Below are 22,603 nucleotides of genomic sequence, written 5' to 3' on the forward strand. Positions count from 1 at the left end.
TTTGAACCAATTTGCTGCTAGATTGGTTCAACTTGTGATGGTTTTGGTTCTAGGATGTTCTTGATTTTCAGTATCCTGGAACATACTGAGTCTTCCCTTCAATAAAGACACTTTTCACATACCTCTAATCCTATGCTTCCTTGAAACAGTCCTATGCTAGCCAAGTTGTTTCCTAGGGAATGTTGTAAGGGCCCGGAGGTGTGAGTGGAGATCAGGACCTTGACGTTCTCTAACATAATAAGGGAAGAGCAGATCGGCACCACGTCTGATTAGGCAGAAAATTAGGATTTCTCAAGCAAGCCCCGGCATGGGAACTGTCCTTTCTGCCTCACCACACATGCCACTGTGCCCTTTCAAACGTAACACGGAAACCTCAGGTTTGTGGACAGCAAAGGTAGAATGACTTTGTGCTTCCTGAGGCTCCCCTCTGCCAGGCACATTAGCTTAGCGCTCCAGATGTCAGCCCAAGTCCCTGCTACCTCCTCTCCTGCTGCCGGGAAGAGCGCGCTGGAGCAGAGCTCCACGCCCCCCAGGTCATCAGCCACGGGCTTTCCATGACTGAGGGCTGAGCCCCGAAGGTCTGCGTATTTTAAGGACTCCCACTGGGCTCTTGTGAATTGACTCACCTCATCTTTAACTAGTTTGTTCTGTTCTAAAGGAAATGTGGATCTCTCTCAGGCCAGGACTTAGTGATTAGTTTTTACTAGAACAGTGTAGGTCAATACCTAACTCTTTAAAAAAAAAACAAAAAACAAAAAAAACCCCAGAGAATTCAAGGGAACTGAGTAGCTCTGCTGGGGTTAACCTAATTCCAAAGCGTGGCAGAATGCTCTAGGTAGGAACTGTGGGAATCCAAGGTAAAAGACACCTTTTTCTTATGATTTGTAGCTACCTACTGTGCCTGACTTGGTGCCTGTGTGAGGATGAAGCCCTTAGCCGCTCTTGCAATTACTCAAATGACTGAAGTTAAAAGAATTTGCTTTTGTAATAACAATAAAAATTGTCATCTTCCCTTTTGAAGGATTTGTCTGTTTGTTTGCAGTCGCCTGTATTTTTTTTTTTAATTTTATTTATTTATTCGACAGAGATAGAGACAGCCAGCGAGAGAGGGAACACAAGCAGGGAGTGGGAGAGGAAGAAGCAGGCTCATTGCAGAAGAGCCTGATGTGGGGCTCGATCCCACAACGCCAGGATCACACCCTGATCCGAAGGCAGACGCTTAACCGCTGTGCCACGCAGGCGCCCCCTGCAGTCGCCTGTATTCTTGTCTCCTGGCCCAGGTGCATCTGTCCATCCTCTGTACGGCCCTCGATTTCTGGGTCACGTACTGGCACCATGTCCCAGCAGATGGGGAGCGATGTGATGAGCCCGATCACATGAGGACCTGACGAATGTGTGGTCTGCCTGCACGTGGGATGCAAAGCTTTGTACAGTCTGTGTGACTGAGTCTTTTTTTTTTTTAATAAGATTTATTTTAGAGCTCATGCAAGCAGGGGAGGGAGAGGCAAAGCATCAGCAGACTCCCTAGTGAACGTGGAGCCCAACACAGGGCTCAGTCCCAGGACCCAGATCACAGCCTGAGCTGAAACCGCGAGTTGGAGGCTTAACTGGCTGAGCCCCCCAGGCGCCCCCCAGGTGACTGAGCCTTAACAGCCACCATGCAGGAAGTTAGACGTGCTTAATAGCTGTTACCGCAGCGTGTGGCTTTGTGTGCTGGAGCTGGGGAGACATCAGGGATTCTGTCACAGGTACTACCCTCTCTCTTCAGAATTTCTAATGATCAAGCAACCAGGTACTTACTGTGCCAGGACAAGAAACGAACGGTAAACAGAGGCAGTGTCACGTAGTGGTTAGTGGGCTGCCGGCAGTGTATTCCTGGGTCCTCCTTTTATTCCATGAGTTTGAGTTCTTGCTTAAACCATCTTGGGCGAAAGGAATCACTTCAAGGTTTTGGTGACCCGTCTGTAGTAAAGGTGTTTGGCATTCAATGGAGTCTTTGATTACAACGTGTCAGCAAGCTTGCTATTGAAGCAGGGGTTCCTATTATGAAAGTTCTAAGTTTGTGATTAACCACAGTAGTTAACCACACTCTTCTGCTCTTAAGTGACTAGGTCTCCAACCCTGCCCATCCAGCCCTGTGCTCCAAATGTGTCTGGGCATCAGCCACATGTGGGCACTGCTTTGCGGTGGGGAAAAGACGGAGGGAATCTTACACATCAGCCCCGCCCGTGGATGCAATTTCAGAGACAAGCTTCTTTCTGTCGATGCATCTTAAAGCAGAAAAGTAGCATCAATACCTTGGACACTGTAGCTTTGTAGTGAAGAACTACAGATACAGATCTATCTAGAAGAATAAATGATAGCTAAGTTACAATATTTCCTGAATTTAAAAAGACCTTAAGAAAAAAAACAGCAGTCTCTTTGGCCATGGGAAAAGACAGGTTCTGGAAAATAAGTTTTAACCTTTTTAGTGACAAGGTTATCTATTTTAAGTCTCTGGCCATTTATGCCATTTAGATGATATATGAAGAATTTTAAGTCATGTACTGCAGTGGCAAATTTTTTTGTTTCCTTATATTCATCCTCTAAATTGAGTCTTAAAAGTGAAATTTGTGTTACTGTGATTATGTATTTCTTTTGAATTTTTTCTTAAGGTTCTGTGTGCCCAAATTCCTTGCATGAAATATTTTCCTATGTTTTCTGCTAGAAATAGATTGGCTCAAACAAGGAAACAAAAAATCTTGTAGCTGACAAGTGTGCTTTTTACTATTCAATTACTGTTGTGTTTTTTTTAATGACTTTTATTTTTTTCCTTTAATAAGTGGGCTCCAACGTGGGATTGAATTCATGATCCTGAGATCCAGTCACATGCTCTCCCGACTGAGCCAGCCAGGTGCCCCATCAATTACTTTTTTTTTTTTTAAAGATTTTATTTATTTATTTATTTGACAGAGAGAGCCAGCCAGCGAGAGAGGGAACACAAGCAGGGGGAGTGGGAGAGGAAGAAGCAGGCTCCCAGCAGAGAAGCCCGATGTAGGGCTCGATCCCAGGACTCTGGGATCACGCCCTGAGCCGAAGGCAGACGCTCAACGACTGAGCCACCCAGGCGCCCCATCAATTACTATTTTTATGATATGATCCTTCTGTTAAAAATTAGGCAAAAACTTTTCCCTGTGTGCACTGGGTCACACTTAATGTTACTTGCACGTTTTCTTAAACCATCCCACTTTTGAGCTCTTAAACATTTCATTTCAGTGGAAATGATCGTGCCCATATAAAGAATAAGCAGTAAAAGTAGTTAAAATTTAATGATTTATATGAATTTTAATTTTAAGGCATTTTCACCAAAAAAGTTCTATTCTCTGATTTGGGTTACGAGGCTACTGGTTATCGAAGTCTACTGGTGAAACAGTTGGAGAGGAAATCATGGGGAAAATGACATATTTAATTTGTTTTGAATTCTTTACTGTGTGACATTTAGATTGAGACTGACTACAGTGACCTCACCCTTTTAGTGGACTAGGAGTACAGTACTCAAGCGCTTTGTGTTTGCTCACAGACTTCACAAGTCACTGGGAACAAAAGCAATCTCCATTACCAGCTTTGTTATTTCCCTGGCAAAGACACAATTTTAGGATCAAGAAATTTTGAAAGAATTAGACTCTTAGGAGTAATTACTATTTGTAAAGAAGTTCCAGCAGAGAGAACTTGTGTACAAAAGGAGAGTTTTTTATTAAGGCAAAATTGGCATGCAGTGAAGTGCTCATACCTTAAACTTACAATGAGTTTGTTGAGTGGATACAATTATATAGACACCACGTCAACATACAGAACATTTCCATCACTCCAAAAAGTTGTGTTCTGTCCCCTTCCAAGCTCTTCCTTCCTCCTGTTAAGGTGACCAGTGTTCTGTCGTATGCTCGTTGTGCCTGGGTTCAAACTCCCCATAAATGGAATCACTATGCACCCAATTGTCTTCTTTCAAGCAACATGTTTTTGAGATTAATCATGTCGTGTTTATCAGTTTACTCTCTATCGCCAAGTAACATTCTATTTTATGAGTATCCCAGATTTTTTTTTTATCCCTCCTTGAAAGAAGATTTAGTTTTGTTTCCCAATTAGGATTCTATCATCTTGGTTGCAAATACAGCCTTCTTTGAATCCTCATTAGAAATGCAAATAAATAAATAAACCAGACAGAAAAGTTTCATCTTTTCTGTTTATCTGCGTTTATTACCAAACAGATCATTTAGCCCTCCTAAAAGGTGGTAAAATGACACAGGCTCCCTTCTGATCTGTCACTCCTGAATGCTTTCTCCACTGTGTGCCCTTTGATGAGCCATGCCTGTTTCCAAGCCAGTCTGTCCCCACAGACTTCTGTGTTGCCAGGGCGACTCAACTGGACTCGTACCTCTACTGATCAACTCCTTCAAAACTCAGGACCAAGTCCTATTTTTCTTTCTTGTTCAGGTGACGTATTTTATTAAATTATGTTCACGAATAACTTCTAAAAGTTTTCTCACTGACCCTTTACTGATGACCTAGCATGATACTTGACAGTGGCTATCGAAAACCTCCTTAATTTGAGTAAAGATGTGCTGAACTGTCACGACATCCAGCAGTTATATACGGGTGTTGGTTCAAAGAACTCGTCCGCCGCCGATCTTCGATGCTAAGAGACCACTGGTACCGGTAACGTGTTTCGTAGAAGCCTAGAAATCACTCTTCAGATTGGCCTGAATTCCTCTAGACTGACATTGACTGGATTACAAAGTTTTCCTCCTAAGTCGTGTCCGAGGAGGGGCTGACGTACGCCACAAGCCTGAGTGACCCAGTGTGCCCATGGTGCCCCGCCCCCGGCCCTACAGCTGCCAGAAACCCCCTTAACTGCCCCTGGCGACTTCGCTGCTCTCCTGCTTGTAACATGTTCCCCAGCGCCCTCCCAAGGTTCCTCGAGTCTAATAACAATGTCCTGACCAACCAGCCAGTTCTCCCTGCCTGGACGCAGGTGCACTGCCTCCTTCCCTCTTTCAACAGCTAAGATGCACATTTCATCTCCAATCCATTTCATTTTAATATTTTCAGCTAAGGGCAAGTCTTGTGCTATTATGTGTGTGCTGAGCGCTGCGCAGACAGATGTCATCTCATTGAATCCTCTTAACAATTCTGCAGAACCAGCACTCCCGGACAAAAGGGAGGGAGGGAGGGGGGAAAGGACTGGAAGCCTGGCGCTGTCTTAAGAGCACATGTTACGCACAAAGACAGCTCCCGGAGGAGGGAATGAAGACCGTGGACCAAGAAGAGCCACACTGGGAGCAAGGGTCCGTTCCCCGTGCGCCAGGCCAGCCCTGTGTGTAAGCCCGGTGCTGGCGGAATGAGCAGGTCTGACCAGGGCAGGGTGAGGCACTGACTCTAGAGAAGAACTCTTACTACTGCTGTCCTCTCAGTTTGTGAGCCATCCGCATCCACACGGCACCTGACAACGCTGCTCACACAGTGGGCCTCACATCCCGCCTCCCCGGCCTCAGCCCGCCCTCTGAACTCAGGCTGGGCGGCCCACACACACACGCTGGGTGCTGGGGACCCAAAGTCACGTGAGGTCATGGAGGTTCAATCTGTGGGGAAACCAAAAATGCTAACAAGTAATTCAATAAATGCTGCAAGAGAGATGAGGCAGTGTCATTACGCTTCCTCGGTGGTGAAAGAACTGGGACTCTACCACATTCCCTGGGACATGAAAACATTGTCATTTATTTCATTTGCCCTTTGGGTAAAGGTGACAACATACCATGTTCCGTCTTTCCTCCACCTGTGACATGGCTCATCTTCCTGCCACTGAAACGGCTGTGAGCTCACTGTGACCCACCTGGCCAGCGGCACGGCCTTACTCAGTGTGTCTTCTCAGCTTCCTCAGCACTGATATGCCGTCACCTCGTCCACGCATCTCCATCCCTCCAGAGGGAACATAACACCCTCCTGGTTTCCTTATACATCCTGGACTATTTCCCAGACTCTGACAGTGGCTCTTTTTGTCCGCGGGGCTCTGCACAGCCCTGCTTTTCCTCTGTCCTGCACACTCATCTGTCCACAGCTGTAACCGTCCCCTCCAAGACTTCCAAACTTCCTTCTTTCCTTCAAGAACCTTCTCTTCCATGGTCCAGATCCTGGATGTACCCCTGGAATTTCAAGCTCAAAATACTGAAAAAAAAATCTATTTTTCCTTCCAAATCTGCTCCTCTTGCCTTCCCACGTTCTATTAACACCACCACTCATGTGCCCAGGTATTCAGAATTTGGGAATAATCTGAATTTCCTTCCTTGTTTATCAATTTTTGGTCAAATCTTTTTCGCTCCCCCCCCCCTTTTTAGTATGCTCCATGCCCAGCCTGCAGGACAACATGGGGCTTGAACTCACGGCCCTGAGATCATGACCAGAGCTGAGTTCAACAGTCAGATGCTCAACTGACTCAGCCCCCCAGGCGCCCCTTTGGTCAAGTCTTATTTGTCCTCACTGCTATCACCCTATCAGGCTTCAGCACCTATGAGACCACAGGAGCTCCCGGTGCTCCTCCACCTAAGCCTGGTTTCAGGCCATTCCAATGCATTATCCACTCTTCAAAGAAATACTAATTATGTCACATACGGGATTACGTGCCAGGTGTTAGGACATAATTGTTTAACATTTTCCTACCATTAACTGGCTCTCCCCCGCCCTCTCAGAGCTTATCCTCAAACGGGAGAGCCAGTTACGGGGCACAGGTGCGGAGGTGGCAGTGTTCCAGGAAGAAGTTAGGGCGCGTCGGAAGGTATGAGGACAGAGTGGAGGGTGCGGAGCTGAAAGCAGGATCACAGGTGGTGAGGGGCAGTGTGTGAAGTCGGGGACGTAGAAGGGAGGCACCGGATAAAGCCTGCCTACATGTGGACAACCGTGTAATGTATTGTTCAAACGGAGACACTTTTTTTCAGGACAAATACTAAACCAGATAGGACACCAGATAACAGATGCCACCTCAAGATGCATGTAAGGCCCCTGGAGGAATCTGTACCGTCTCCTCACGACAGTGATGCCATGAAGGTGGTCAAGCATGATCGGCTTTGAGAGGGTCAGATTTGCACGTTACGAAGATCGCTGAAGGGGGCAGAGAACGGACTACAATGCTCAACTGGAGACAAGAAGACGAGTTAGGATAGTCTGGGGAAAACAGGATGCTGGCTGCACTGCAAGGTGTCGGGTAGGAAGAATGACCTTTAAAAGGAATAAACAAGCCTTTGCTGTTGGGCATGAGTGGGGTGTGAGGAGAGGAGTTAGGATGACTCCCGTATTTTGGCTGGGACAACGAGGCAGCTGGTGGTGTCAAAGACTGAGACAGAAAACAGGACGCACAGGTCTGTGGGGAAGATAATGAGTTGCTGAGGGACCTGCTAGGCGTGAGGTCCTCCTGAAGACTGAAGATTTATAAATTCCCATTAGTTATCTATGATGCATAACAAATTACCCCAAATTTAGTGGCTTAAAATAACAGTATCTCACAGTTTCTGTGGGTCAGGAGGCAGGATAGCTAGATGGTTCTAGCAGAGGGTCTCTCAAGAGTTTGTGGTCGGGGTACCTGGGTGACTCAGTTAAGCAACTGCCTTAGGCTCAGGTCATGATCTCAGGGTCCTGGAATCAAGCCCTGCATTGGCTCCCTGCTCAGCGGGGAGTCTGCTGCTCCCTCTCCCTCTGCCCCCCCCAACTCATTCTCTCTCTCTCAAATAAATAAAATCTTAAAAAAAAAAAAAAAAGAAAAAAGAAAAAGAAAGAGTTTGTGGTCATCTCAAGGTTCCACTCCTTGAGGATCCACTTCCGTGCTCACTCCTGCTCACTCCGTGGCTCAGTAGCCTCAGGACATGGTAGCTGGCTTCACCCAGCGCAAACACTTTGAACAGAAGGAAAGAGGGAGGGGGGAAGAGATGCAGGGGGAAAAGATACTCACGGTGAAAACCAGTCTGCTGTGTCGTATCTGATAGAAGTTACACTCAAGGGGAAGGGAATGAAGTGCCATCACTTAAATATCCACGAATTTGTGGGTGTGTCCTATTTTTTTTATATCACCGAAATATCACAGCCAGATTATGAACTTTCCCAAAGCCTAGTGACGACTTGGGCTGCCTCCTCTTCTTCCCTACCACCAGTTCAAAAACCATAGACCTATAGATTTCTCCAAGGTACGTATCAATCTTCAGCCTGCGAATGAATGAATTCCCTAACCTACTATCGTAGCCTCGTCTCCCATCCTCTCCTCTGCATGTCCCTGCTCCAGCCACTTACTACTTGCAAACACCACCATGCTCATGTACCTGAAGTCATCACGCCTTTCCTTTGGTCCAGAAGTCTGGTTCTCAGACTTGAATTCAAATGACACGTGAAGAAACGTTGATACACGAGGCCTAACACAAGAAATCAGAATACTGGGACACCTGGGTGGCACAGCGGTTAGGCGTCTGCCTTCGGCTCGGGGCGTGATCCCGGCGTTATGGGATCGGGTCCCACATCGGGCTCCTCCGCTATGAGCCTGCTTCTTCCTCTCCCACTCCCCCTGCTTGTGTTCCCTCTCTCGCTGGCTGTCTCTATCTCTGTCGAATAAATAAATAAAATCTTAAAAAAAAAAAAAGAAATCAGAATACTGGGCTAAAATGAATTCCCTCTGACACGAAATTCTAGAACAGACGAGTGATAGTAGGTGCTGAAGACTTAACATTTCTTCCACAAGCTGATTACAGACAAAGTCACTAGCAGAGACCAGCCGCAGAACACGCCTTGCTCCAGCCTTGGCGATATGGAAGGAGCATTTTTGGGAAACGACAGATATGGAAAGCCTCCTTCCTACTCCTATTCTTTCAGCTCTCAAAAATGTCCACAGCTAGTTGCAAAAAGACTAGAATCATCTTGCTTGTCCATCAAAACGCTCCTAAATAAACTTTATCTACACGATAGAAGGCAGTTTTTAAATATGAGGTAGAGCTCTAGGTATCGACTTGGACATCTCCAAGATACACGCATTTCGAGGAAAAGACAACGTACAGAACAGCGGGTATACTAGACTACGATTTGCTTTCCAAGAAAAGATGATAAATGGGCTCCCGGGTGGCTCAGTTGGTTAAGCGTCTGCCTTTGGCTCAGGTCAGGATCCCAGCGTCCTCGGATCGAGCCCCCGCTTGGGAGCCTGCTTCTCCCTCTCCCTCTGCCTGCTGCTCCCCCTGCTGTGCTCTGTCTCAAATAAGTAAATAAAATCTCCAAAAAAAAAAAAAAAAGATTAAAGTTAAACCCTGCAACCATAAAGAAGAAAAAGGAGGAGTATTTCCTAAACGTGCCTGCCACATCCCTGGAAGGCTGCAGGGCAACAGGCAGCAGCGGTCTCCTCGGGGTACGCGGGGATGGAGAGAACTCTACCTTTTCCGGACGCGGGTTATTCCAGCCTGCACGCCTCGGGGTACCTGCGCTGACCTCCCCCCTGTCTGGACGTGAGGCGCGGGAGCAGCCTGGCGGCTCCTGGCCCTCAATCTGCACGGACGGAATCGAGCGAGCGCCTGGCGGCGGCGGAGGACCCTGAGAAGAGCGCGAGGCCCGGCCTGCCACCCACCAGCGCCGGCCCGCCGCCACCCCTTCGGAGGCCAGGGTGCGGGCCTGTGAGCCGTGAGACTCGGACCGCAGGCGCGGCAGCCAGCTCACTTTACTCGCGCCGCCAAAATCTCGCCGAGGTGACGTCCTGGGTGTCGACCCCGCGCTCCCGGACGTGACGCGAGAGCTCGGTTCCGCCCCCCACCCCGCTTCCGGCGACGGGTCTGAGCTCGCGCGTGCGCACAGGGAGGCAGCCCTGGGTACGACGCACGCGTCTCTCTGCACGAGGTGAGAGCGAAATGGAGGGCTCGGCTTCTACCCCACCCTCGTCCTCAACCGCAGCCTCGGCCTCCGCTCCAGCGACCCCGACGTCCGTGGAGCAGCTGGACAAAGGGCAGGTGAGCGGCCTTTTGGGGCGGGGAGGCTCGGAAGCGGGGTGGCCGTGGGCTTGTGAGGCGCGGGGTGCCGGTGCGGGCTCCGCGCCCCCGGGGGCGCCCCCAGGAGTTTTGGGACGGTCGCTGGGTCGCGCTGCGCTCAGCTTCCCCGCTCCTTCCTGCGCGCGGGGAGGCGCCTGCCGCCACTCCCCCAGCCCTGCGGCCTGCCCCCCCCGCCCCAGGTGGATTGCAGGTGCAGCCTGGGGTTCCGCGGTGAGCTCCACCTGGCTCTGCTTGCCTACCGGTTGACTTGGGCAGGTCGCTTAATTCTGCAAGCCTCAGTGATCTCGGGTTTAAAAGGGCGTCTGCTGGCTTCCGCTTCTCCCCGGGATCGGAGGGGGCAAGGCCCGTCAAGCGCTGTAGCCAGCGGCCTGACACAGAGTAAACGCTCAGTGAATGCCGATTGTGGTGTGTTGCGCTTTTCCCGGGATTGCTGCCTTAATCATCCAGGGCCCGGGAAACACGTTCCCACCTGGCGCGGTGCCTTCACGTGGGACAGGCTCGCTTCTGTAGCCGGGTGCTGAGCGGATACTTAGGTGGTTTCTGATGGAGTCTGATCCCAAATTGTAGGATCCCGATACAGACGGTTGTGGAGGTTGCCTATTCAAATAGAATTTGAGGAGGAAAAAAAGGCGGGGAGGTGGGGGCAAGTGCTAAATTGGATTGAGATTTCATTTATTTGTGTATCTCCACGTTGCAGATTAGAAAGGCAGTGGAAGCTCTGTTGGCACATTCCAAGTCCAGGAAAAACGCGAATGGATTGCTTCTGAATGAGAATGAAAATTTCTTCTTAATGGTGGTATTGTGGAAGATTCCAAGTAAAGAACTGAGGGTCAGAGTGTAAGTTCAGATTTTCTACTTTTGCCCTTGTTATCTGTTCCGTCATTCTGTATAGCTCTAACAGTCGCCCTTTTGTTTCTAGTGGAAACTTTGCAAACTCAAAATATGAGTTGAAATATGTAATTGTGCAAAAAAAAAAAACAAACCAAAAAACCAACCACGAATTCCAACATGCTTAACTTTCCTAAAAATTTCACCAGTTTTTTGGGGCTGGGTGGACAGTTAACCTAAGCAGTTCTACTGAGTCTGAAACGTGGTTTTTAGAATAAATTAGACTGCTTTGTATTTGTATAGATTCTGTTATCTTTGCATATCATGCTAGTTCCAAGCTAACTCCTGAGGTCCTGGCCTCACTCCTTTGTGTAAAGATGATTAAAAACTTGACAGTGAGCTCCTTCTGGAAAACAGACCCCTGCTGAGCACACATTCTTACTGCTATGGGACTCAGGTCAGAGATGCCTTCTCTGCAGAGTTGCAAGACTTAGCAAATAAAAATTAAAGTTATTTTATTTTTTTTAAGATTTATTTATCTCTTTTAAAGAGGAAGAGAGGGAGAGAGAATTGTGAGCAGACTCCGGGCTGGAGCAGCAGAGCCTGATGTGTGGGGCTCCGTCCCACGACCCAGAGATCATGATCTGGGCCGAAACCAAGGGTCAGATGCTTAACTGACTGTGCCACCCAGGCACCCCAAAATACAATACAAAGATTAAAATTTAACTTGTGCTGTTTTCTATCTGGCTCCCCTGCCTCTGTGGAGTCTTTCATTTCCTGAGTGTCAAAAAAAAAAAAAAANGCCAGGTGTGCTGAAGAAGGTATATTGGATAGATGGTTTCTTTTCTTTTCCCTGAGTGGGGACGTGGGAGAATGATTAGAAATTGGAAAGACTCTTGGATCCTCAGATTCTCTATTAACTGATGATTCCAAACCTGCCCCAGCCAGTTTCCTTAGTCCTGTGTTCCGTATCCCATACACATTCTTTATTGCACACCTCTGCTCAGGCAGTTTCTCCTTTCTGGAAAGCCCTGTCACTTTCCCTAGGATGTTTTCCCCACTCCTGACCTCGTGATGATTCGTGCGACTTCCCGGCTCCGTATCACTTCCCATCGTATTTGGCAAGTTATGCATGTTCACCTCTTAGACCAAGGAAGTGTTTCCTCAGAACACATAGGCCTAGGAAATGAGTGAAACCTTTTTCTTAAGATTTAAGACTCAACTGTAATAACACATGTTTGCTGGTCCCTGTTGGTCTGCTGCCTGTTTTCTGTTCAGGTCTTAAGGAGTTAACGTTGTTTTTGGATCCCAGAGTTTTCTGCAAGGTAGAGTTCTGAACCAGCACTGTCCTGACGAAACCTGATTATCCTAGCACGTTATAGTACACGTGCATATTTAACAACATATAAGATGATAATAACCTCACGTGGACTACTTTGGGTGACTTTGATTAGGTTTTAACTTTAGTTATAGCCCACATAGTAACTGATACTTTGTTTATTTGGCAGCGGGGAGAAGCAGAGAGGGAGAGAGAATCTTAAGCAGGCTCCACACCCAGGGTGGAGCCCAGTGCAGGGCTTGATCTCAGAACCCTGAGACCCTGACCTGAGCCAGAATCAGGAATCAGACGCTTAACTGAGCCACCTAGGTGCCCCTAATTGATATTTTGGACTCTGGGTATTTGTGATGATTTACTTGAATCTTAAATCTCTTCTCCATACCATTGAAAACTAGGTTTATTTTTTAATGTTCTTGGTAGAGTATTTGCTTAAATAGTATGAATGAAGTTTGTTGAAATGACTGTATTGTGTATTCTGTGGAATAGAAACATACACTTTGTCTATTATAATGCTTTCCTCCTCTATTCCATCTCTTTATTTTGCAGGTCCTTGCCTCATAGTATTCGGTCAGATTTAACAGATATTTGTTTACTTACCAAGGATGAACCCAATTTAACTCCTGAAAAGACAGAACGGTTTTACAAGAAGCTTTTGAACAAGCATGGAATTAAAACCATTTCTCAGGTCAGGAGTGGTTAATATTTTCAGGACAATTAAAAGATCTGATTTGGTCTTTGAAGTGATAAGTAATACATTCCTGTACTTCCTAGTAACCTAGTATTTCTTTCTTAGAGATTTGATTTTTATTTATTCATTCATTCATTTTAAAAATGTTATTTTTAAATAATCTCTCCACCCAGCGTGGGGCTTGAACCCACGACCCTGATATCAAGGGTCACATGCTTCACCGACTGAGCCAACCAGGCGGCACTAGAAATTTAATTTTTAATTTAATTTTTTCTTTCTAATTTTCGTTAGCTTAGTAGGACATGCTCCATCTTCTCCATGATGGATGAGCTGTTAAGGTTTCTTGACCTCATAGCTAACGTATACATCAGTCTTTTTTTTTTTTAAGATTTTATTTATTTACTTGAGAGAGAGAGCACAAGCCGGGGGAGAGGCAGAGGGAGAGAAGCAGGCTCCCCACTGAGCAGGGAGCCCAATGCGGGACTCGGTCCTAGGATCCTGGGATCATGACCTGAGCGGAAAGCTGACGCCTAACCGGCTGCCACCCAGGAGCCCCATCAGTAACTTTTATATCTTGACTAGTTTACACAGGATTGCTCCATTAGGTCACATTGGCACTTCCAGAACATTTCCGGGTTTGCTTGTGGCTTGGCACTTCCCGCAGTAGTTTGTAGTTGTTGGTGTCCTTTCTTTATGTGGCGTCCCAGCACATCTGTCTCTGTGTCCCCAGCGGTTAGCCCAGTGCCTGGCCATGCTCGGCACTCTCCATGTGGTCACTAAACTGTGGCTCTGGGACATTTTAAGATCCAGATGCAAGTTACTGCTTGAGTATTATTTCTTCTTTTTGTTCCTATTCTTAACTTTTTGTGTTTTTCCTCTTCTTGTGTTTCCTAGATTATCCCCCTCCGAACTTTAAAAAAGGAGTATAAAGCCTATGAAGCCAAACTCCGCCTCCTGGGCAGTTTTGACTTCTTCCTTACTGACGCGAGAATCAGGCGTCTCCTGCCATCCCACCTGGGGAGACATTTCTATCACAGGAAGAAGTAAGTTTCTTAGCAATAACTGGGTTTGAGCGGCGCCAAGTTCGTAGATGTATATACATTCTGCTGCAAGCCCCTGCGTGTTCTTACAGAGTTCCGGTACCCGTAAACCTTCTGGCCAAGAATTTATCCAGCGAGATCAATGAATGCATAGGTGGAACGGTCGTAAACATCTCTAAAAGTGGTTCCTGCAGGTAAGTCAAAGGTATCAACGTGTGCCTGTTTCTAGTCTTATATTCATTTGATAGTAATTTTAACAATGTTGTGTTAATGAAACTAGATCCTTCTTTTAAAACTAACATCCATCCTTAAGAAGTATTTCATTCTCTAGAAAAGTGCTGTCCCATAGAACTTTCCACAGTGATGGAAGTGGTCTATATATGGCTAGTATTTACCGTATTGGCTAGGGCACCTTTAGGTATTTCAGAAAACATGGAGGACGAGACTAATGCTTAGGGAACGTCAGCGGTTCTGGGCTTCTGTGTTGCCCACTGCAGGGAAGATCCCCCTCAGTCTTGGTTTAGCTTCTTGTTCAGTGAATTCATTATCTGTCCTGTCTTACCATGCTGTCTGCTGTCTCTGTGGTCACACTGACTTCTGATGCAGGATGCCGAGCTGCATGGAACTCCCACACCCAGCCCCAGAGAACAGGAGAGACCTTGCGGGGCGGTGATGGCTCCCTGGGTGGACAGGGCATGTGGCTCCACCTTTTTATTAGGCCCAGCGGCCGGTTAAATTTGAGTGCTTGGAAGTTGAGCAGGAGGAGGGGACTGTTAAACATACTCAGAATCATTTTGAAACATAACCTCCTGACTGGGCATCTGTGGTATGGGGATGGACAGCGGCCCCTCCTGAAGATACGCCAGGAGTGTCTGCATACCCAGGGACCGCCAGGATGTCTAGACTCTGCTCCCTGGGGCGGTTCTGGGGTTGTCGTCTGTGTGCGGGTGGGCGGTCCCTTAACTGGGTGTAATGAAGCAGCTGAGAAGAGTTGGTGGTCAGGCCTGGGCCCGACTCTGGTTGTAGGCGGATATGAAAGTCGTGGCTCATGGGAAATGGTTCGCTAGCAGGTCAGAGGCCTGGGGGCCTGGGATCGATGAGCAGCTGGGGGCGGGGGGCGGTCTCCCCTTTTCCTTTGGGAGAGTTGTGGGCAGCTAGTGGACAGCATAGACACCTGAGCCATTCTTTGCTCTCCTTTCACACCCACCTTTCTCCCGCCGTCCCTCGTTCTTTTTCTTTCCCTCTCTCCCATCCCATCCCATCCCCCTCATCTCTTTCTCCCTCACTCCTTGTCATCTTCGCATCTGGGACACCAGGGGTGTGCGTACAGATGGCAGTGAGCACACAGCAGGCAGAGCCCTGGCTTTGGCTGGAGGAGGTGACAGCACTAGCTCCTTCTCGTCCTCATTCTGTGACACTCAGCAGACCATGAGCCTGCCTTCCGGCGGCTCCCACGGTGGGGAAGACGGGGGCTGGCAGGAGCAGGGGACCCCGTGGCTGAGCAATAGAGGAACTTTCTACTTGGCTCCTGCCTGCACCCTGCTTCAGCTGAAGGGATGGTCGTGCCCTTGGCCGGAAGACACTGTTAACACAAGGGACAAGAACTGTTTGTCTTAGAGGATGACAGCTGGGTCAGGGCAGGGGTACGGTAAAGATGGAAGCATCCCTCCTAAGGGTCTTTCCTACCGGAACAGCCCCTCCTCAGGAAAGCTTGAGGGCCGACTCTGTGACCTTTGTTTTCTAGAATGAGGGTAGAGCTTCCTCTGGCCCTGCCCACTGACCGATAGGCCCCACAGGGTTAAGTGCAGCCCCTCCATCACCACTTCACAGTACGACGTATTTGAGGAGCAGGCCATTTCTAGAATATGAAAGATAATAATCTCCCTTTAAGATATACTGAAACTGGGATACCTGGGTGGCTCAGTCGGTTAAGCATCTGCCTTTAGCTCAGGTCATGATCCCAGGGTCCTGGGTTCAAGTCCCACATCAGGCTCCCTGCTCAGTGGGGAGCCTGCTTCTCCCTCTCCCTCTGCGCCTCCAGCCTGCTCGTGCTGGCTTGCATGCTCTCTCTCTGACAAATAAATCTTTAAAAAAATAAGATAAAATAAATTGAAACTAAGTGAAATAAGTTAATCAGAGAAAGACAATTATCATATGATCTCACTCATGTGGAATTTAAGAAACAAAACAGGATCATAGGGGAAGGGAGGGAAAAATAAAACGAAGTCAGAGAGGGAGACAAACCATAAGAGACTCTTAATCATAGGAAACAAACCGGGCTGCGGCAGGGAGGGGGGTGGGGGAATGAGGTAACTGGGTGATGGATGTGGATGAGGGCATGTGATGTAATGAGCCCGGGTGTTATATAAGACTGATGAATCACTGACCTCTATCTCCAAAACTAATGATAACTCTATGTTAATTGAATTTAAATAAAAAATCAGTTGTATAAAACAACTGCAAAATCAAATAGTGAAACCCTAAAGATTTTAGGGTTTCTACCTTAAGCTTTTTTTTTTTTAAGGATCATGTATTTGTTTCTCACATACCCTCCTGTGCTTCTCGTGAAACACTGATTTTTTTTTTTTTAATCTTTGTGTCTGATATTGTATTAAATTTCAGTACTATCCGTGTTGGCCACACCGGAATGGAGGTTGAACACATCGTTGATAACATCATCACCGTGACGGAGAGGCTTTCCCAAAAGTTGCCAGAGGTGTGGTCTCACAGGTGCATCTGTTGATTGTTCGTTAAGAAGAAACGGACCCTGGACACATAATACTGTTCTTGTCTGTTGCAGAAGTGGGAGAGCGTGAAACTCTTGTATGTGAAAACCGAGAGGTCTGCTTCCCTGCCCATCTTTTCCTCGTTTGTCAGCTGTCAGGATGAAGCCAAGGGAATATGCACCCCCAGTCAGAAGAAGAAGGTGAGTAGAGTTGTAAATACTGGGTAGGCTTAGTCACAGGCGTAAGCACGGCCAACGGAGAGGAGCAGATGCTCTTCCTGCCTGCCCTTCAGTGGCCGCCAGTGGCCCTGCTTTTGCATACGTCATTCCCACTTTACAGATGAGGTCCGTTAGCAGTGGTGTGAATAAAGCATATCGAGGTACAAATATCTTGGGTTTATTGATACTTTAGTTAAGTGGCCCAAGTAGGCTCAGCGGGGGCCTGTGTAGTGGCAAGAGGAGCTAAAAGAAAACCAAAATCTAGTTTTAAGATTTTACTTTTTATTTGTCAGAGAGGGAGGGAGAGAGCACCAGCAGGGGGAGCAGTAGGTAGAGGGAGAAGCAGGCTCCCTGTTGAGCAAGGAGCCCAGTGTGGGACTCGATCCCAAGACCCTGGAATCATGACCTGAGCCAAAGGCAGACGTTTAACCAACTGAGCCATCCAGGCGCCCCCAAATTCTAGTTATTAAGAACTGCAAAATTTGCAGTTGTGTTAGGCTAACGGATAAGCTCTCAGTTTGGGTTTGTAGGTTTTCATTGCTGTTGGTACTGTTGCAAAAAAAAAAAAAAAAAAAACAGCNAAAAAAAAAAAAAAAAAGCCAGCACAAGAGAAACTTCCGTTTTTTTGCTGTTTGTTAGATCAGCCTCCTAGTTTGCAAACAAAGGCTTTAGCCGTGTTAATTGCATTCAGTGGGTTTTTAATTTGGATCTTTTAATTTTTTTGTACTTCTAGCAGTTGTATGTTTTCTTCTTTTTCAAATTGGCTTTACTTCTTTTACTTTCTTATTACCTACCTACAAATGGTCCTCTAGTTCCCCATAATTCCTGGACCACATTAAGCATTACCGTTCTATCATCTAATCATTCACGTAGCACCGAGCTCATGTCACAGCCGGTTCTGTGTCCCTCCTGGCTCCTTGTGGACCTGATTGTCTTTGTGTTGTGGTCGTCGTGTTGGGAAAATGATTTGTAGAAATAGTTTGCAGTGTAAGGTAAAGATCTTTCTCTAGAAGATTTCCATTTCGTTCTGTTGTGTACCTCGGGGCCCTGGGGCTCCCTGAAAGCACATTTGAGGCTCGAGAGTCCCTGAATGATTGTAGCAAACTGTGCTGACTCTGCACAGCTCTGCTTCCTGTTCATCTTTACGCTGAGAGTGACTCACTGGCCTGCCAGCTTATTGTGGGGGGTTCCTCTTAGACTCCCTGCCCGGTGCGGACACTGGGGTTTGATTTCTCTCCATCCATCCGCACCCCTGGTTAAAATAAAAATTAGGGATCGGCACATAGTCTTGGCAGAATTTGCTTCTGGGCTTACTTACCCACTGGGTCCTTGTTTTTAATGTCTTGCAGGTAGTTGGTTCCTTGATGTCTTTAGGGGGAAAAATTTTTTTTTAATATATTTTACCTTACTTTTTAACTTATTTTCATTGGGAAGATGACCCAAAAATAACAGACTGCTGTTATCAGAAGCAAGAAATCTGCATTTTTTGCCATTTGTCAGCAGATTCATTTGAGGACTTGGTGAACGTGTTGCTGGTTAAAATGGAATTGGACCCGGTTATGGATGTTACTGAACAGGACTCTGTGGTTAGGATAATGGACTTCTCGCTGATGAAGTGTTTCCCTGTTTCCAGTTACAGCCCCAACCCTGAAGTAGGGGAAAAAATGATCAGTTGTGGGGGTTTTTTGGAACTGTTTTATTGAGACGACGTCATCGTACTCCACAATTTCGGATGATTCTTCAGTCCCCCATAAGTGAAATCCACTTTCACGGGATTTCTGGCTGCAGCCCGGGTTCTGAGTCCCAACGTGTAATTCACAGAGTGAGCATCTTTCGCTGAGTTAAAACCAAACCGGAGTTGACGCTCACGTGCTGGTATTGGGGTTGGTTTGCTTGGAGTTGGTTCAGATCGAGGCACTTTACAGAAGCTTAGGGTGAATCAGAGCTGCAAGTCCTGAATCTATGGCATTTCTTTGCCAACAAGCGTATCTCTTACTAAAATTAGGCTTGGGGTTTTGTGTGTGTGTGTGTGTGTGTGTGTGTGTGTTTTGTAGGAAGCAAAGAAGAAACAAAAACAAAAAGAGTATCGTGAAAAACAAAAAGAGAAGAAGAAAAACAAAAGGCATGCGAAACAGCCTGGAAAGGCTCCGTCAGCCCTGAAGAAGGAGGACGCGGACCCCAAAACTAGCGGTGCAGCGGCGCCCGGCCCTGCGCCCTGGAAGGACGAGCCGGGAGCGCGAGAGAAGAAGGAGGGCAGTAAAGGAAAAGCTCCGTCTAAGGTGCAGGACGACTCCGAAGATGAGATCCCTCTGCTGGTACCGATAGTGAACACGCCCGCTAAAGGAGGCGCAGAGGTATTTTCATTGATACTCATTAGAATTGTTGGAAACACTGCCTGTGGTTTTAAAAAGCAGGCCCGGGGCAGAAATGTGGGCAGTGGTTCCGTTGCTGACGGTGAGTCCTGGATCCCCACGTCATTAGCCTTAGGAAACTGCGCAGGGCCAGGGCGGGCTTGGGTGCTGGGTCCCGAAACCTCTCCAACACCCCACCCCTGTTGGCTCCTGAAATCTGACTGCATGGGTTTCACAGGATCGTTTAAAGGCATGGAGTTTCTTAACTTTCTGGTTCCTTGGTACAGTGTTTCCTCGTTCTCAGTGTCTATCCAGCTGCCAGGAGAAGGCCTCTTGAACATGACGGGGCAGGAAAGGGGGGGACTAAGAGCCCACAAGGCTGTCCTCACTGTGGTAGCAACCAGCATGGCCTCAGCACGTGGGAGTGACAGCCCCAGGGCTATCCCTGCCCTTGACCGATTTGGTGTTTTGTCCCATAGCAGCAATCCTTAGAATCATCAGGTTGTTGCAATTTTCATGTTCTGGCAAAAGTATTCCTCGTAAAGGTGCCCCCCAAGTGCTACTGAGTGTTTAAGTCTAGTTGAAGTTAACGCAAAGGGTCAGTGTCTCACCTGGAAGCGTCGTAGGTGTTTTTAGAGAAAGCACACTGTGTTGGTTAGCGCGGGACGGGGTGTCATGTGCTGGAGGCTAGAAAAGCATAGCCGCCTGGGTGGTGTGAAGCTAGAGCCGTGGAAGCGTTCGTGCCCTTTGAACCCAGCTAGGAAAGGGGACCAGGATGGTGACATAGAGGAGTTTCATTGTCGTTCACCGTAGAGGCACAGGTGAGGACACGTCATGTACCCTTGCGGTAGTTTTTATGAGTAATTCGAAATGATGTTCGGTAAGGAAATACTCCTAGTGCTCTTGGGAGTACTAATGAAGTTACTGGGGAAAGGGCATAACAGTTGGCTCACGTTCATTCATTCATTCATTCATTCATTTTTAAGATTTTTTTTTTTTAAAGATTTTATTTATTTATTTGACAGAGAGAGACAGCCAGCGAGAGAGGGAACACAAGCAGGGGGAGTGGGAGAGGAAGAAGCAGGCTCATAGCAGAGGAGCCTGATGTGGGGCTCGATCCCATAACGCCGGGATCACGCCCTGAGCCGAAGGCAGACGCTTAACCGCTATGCCACCCAGGCGCCCCAAGATTTTTTTTTTTAATATGAGAGAGAGAGCATGGGCGAGCGGCGGCGCAGAGAGAGAAGCAGACTCTATGCTGAGCAGGGAGCCCAATGGGAGGCTCGATCCCAGGACCCTAAGATCATAACCTGAGCTGAAGGCAGACACCCAACTGACTGAGCCACCCAGATGCCCCAGCATTTGGCTTTTAAATACATGCACACTTGGGGAGGGAAGGTAGTGAGTAATAAGTAGTTAATACTGTGTGGTAAATTTATTAGAGAATTTTGTTTCTTTTATTTCTTATGTTTTCCAAATTTCCTGTAACAATCCTGTCACTTTATATTTCCTGAAAAGCAAAGTTTTGCTTTGCTGGCTGTTTTTGTCCCTCTAGTCTCCCATACGGGATGTGTCTGTCACTAGAGTGCTGTCCAGCCGCTGTCGTCTGGGCTGCTGCACAATCCTGGCCTCCCGGCCTCCAACACTCTCCCCTCCAAGAGCCTTTCAGGACCTCCTGTCCTCACCCACAGGCAAGGAATTTACAGTGGAAGGTGGAGAAGAGTCGGGTTTGGGGCACAGGGCTCCCTGTGGTGCTCCCAGTGAGTGCTTCCCGGCATCCCTAGCAAAGGTAGAGACAGTTCTCTGTTGGTTGGACCCAGAAGAGCAGCACCAGGGTCCTTGCTACAGTCTTTAGTAACAGAAAACAGTTGCCTTTCCAAATGCCTTCGAGGCAGAAGGCAAAGCCATCCCTCACTTCATCATATTGGGGTGTCCTGGGGGTGACATGATAAAGATGACAGCTCTCAGAGTGACATCGTCAGGGTTTGTCCTCCCTTGGACTTAACTCTCTGCTTTTCCTTAGGTGCAAAAACACGCCACAGGAAAGAAGTCTCCAAAAAAGAGTCCCGCTCCCAACACACCCCGTGGGAAGAAGAGAAAGGCCTTTCCGGGTTTGGAGACCCCGAAGGCTACAGAGCCCAAGACCCCAGGCAGTGGCCTGGGGAAGAAGCCAAGAATCAAGGACGATGCAGAGAAAGGAAAAAACTCTTCACTGGGGAAAAAAGACCCAAGACAGATGACCAAAAAGCCAGGGGCCAAGTTCTTCACTACTGCTAGTAAATCTGTGAAAAAAGCTCCCCGCACCCCCAAACAGTGGCCCAAGAAGCCCAAAGTACCCCAGTCGACCTAAAAATCAAGAGACTCAAGCAGAAGGAAGCATCCACTCTCCCTGAGGAGCTTTTTAAAAACGCCAGGGTCCCGAGCCCCATGCCATGCAGTCTTCTCTGGGAGTGAGGCCCAGACTTAAATATTTTTTAAAACCTCCTCAAGTAATTCTGACATGTTCGTGCGTGTGAGAACCAGTAGTTTTGAAGTAAATCCATTTTTTAAGTTGCTCTTCTGTGCATTTGCTAATAGGACAGGGGGGAAATACAGTGCTTGTCTGTGCTTCTCTGTGGCAGTTTATCATTAAAGCATACTGTTTGCTCCTGAGCAGACTATCGGTCTTCCCTGTCCTGTTGGTTTTACTTGAATTCCTACGATGTGGTCGTCTTCCCTGTCTGCTCCCCACCGTCGCTTCGCCTGGCCCCATTACACTAGTTTGTGCAAACCCTCCCAGAGCGTGTCCGCAGGCCCGGGATGGGCTCGATGCCGGACATTCGGCTGTGGAACTTAGGAGAAAGTCTTGGTGGGTTTTGGAAAGGGCCCTTGGGATCAGAATAATTGATTTTGGTGGTAGTCCGCCACAGCTGTGGGTCACCGAGTTAGCGTGCATTCGGTGAGGTTCGTTACCAGGAAGCCGTTTCCGGGGACACTGAGTTGCGTGCTGCCCCCTAGAGGCAAGAAGTCCATGCCCTTCTTCCTCCAGACCCCTCCACAGCCTGCATGGACGTACTCACCTGTGGACTGCACATTTTGGATGACGGTCAGATAGATTCCGAAGCAGTAAATGACTCTTGGGGTGCTCAGCCTCTCCCTGGATTTGAATGGGGTTCACATCCCCGGCGGTAAGCGATGGACCTCCTGTCCCAATGCCCAGTAAAGCAGGCTTTCCAAGAGCACGTGGTTCGGAAACAAGTCAAGGTTCAGGTGATCCTCCTTCAAGTCAGCAAAAGCTTTTGCTCTTTAGTACCACAGATTAGATGGTAACGTCAACTTTTTAAATCACGAAAGCCTCTCAAATACAAAATTTTTCTAATTCCGGTGGCCTCGTAGGCTT

The 22,603-nt window shown here is 47.7% G+C and overlaps 1 protein-coding gene and 1 long non-coding RNA gene across 2 annotated transcripts; one reads left to right on the plus strand and one right to left on the minus strand.

Annotated features, from left to right (window-relative positions):
- Positions 1–1,123: 1,123 nt before the first annotated feature.
- LOC105240346 lies at positions 1,124–9,740 on the minus strand. Its single transcript, XR_859308.3, has 3 exons — positions 9,430–9,740; positions 1,801–1,962; positions 1,124–1,404 (listed from the first exon to the last, which is right to left on the minus strand). It is a non-coding gene; the product is annotated as an uncharacterized LOC105240346 (long non-coding RNA).
- An 84-nt stretch (positions 9,741–9,824) lies between these two features.
- Positions 9,825–21,890, plus strand: RSL1D1 (ribosomal L1 domain containing 1). The gene is made up of 9 exons (XM_002925523.4): positions 9,825–9,995; positions 10,732–10,871; positions 12,748–12,886; positions 13,784–13,932; positions 14,022–14,123; positions 16,552–16,645; positions 16,730–16,855; positions 18,928–19,227; positions 21,248–21,890. Exons 1-9 carry the CDS (start codon positions 9,897–9,899, stop codon positions 21,572–21,574), a joined length of 1,476 nt encoding a protein of 491 aa, XP_002925569.2. The 5' UTR covers positions 9,825–9,896; the 3' UTR covers positions 21,575–21,890.
- The last annotated feature ends 713 nt before the right edge of the window (positions 21,891–22,603 follow it).

The sequence above is a fragment of the Ailuropoda melanoleuca genome, chromosome 10, assembly GCF_002007445.2.
Source record: "Ailuropoda melanoleuca isolate Jingjing chromosome 10, ASM200744v2, whole genome shotgun sequence".
NCBI lineage: Eukaryota > Metazoa > Chordata > Mammalia > Carnivora > Ursidae > Ailuropoda > Ailuropoda melanoleuca.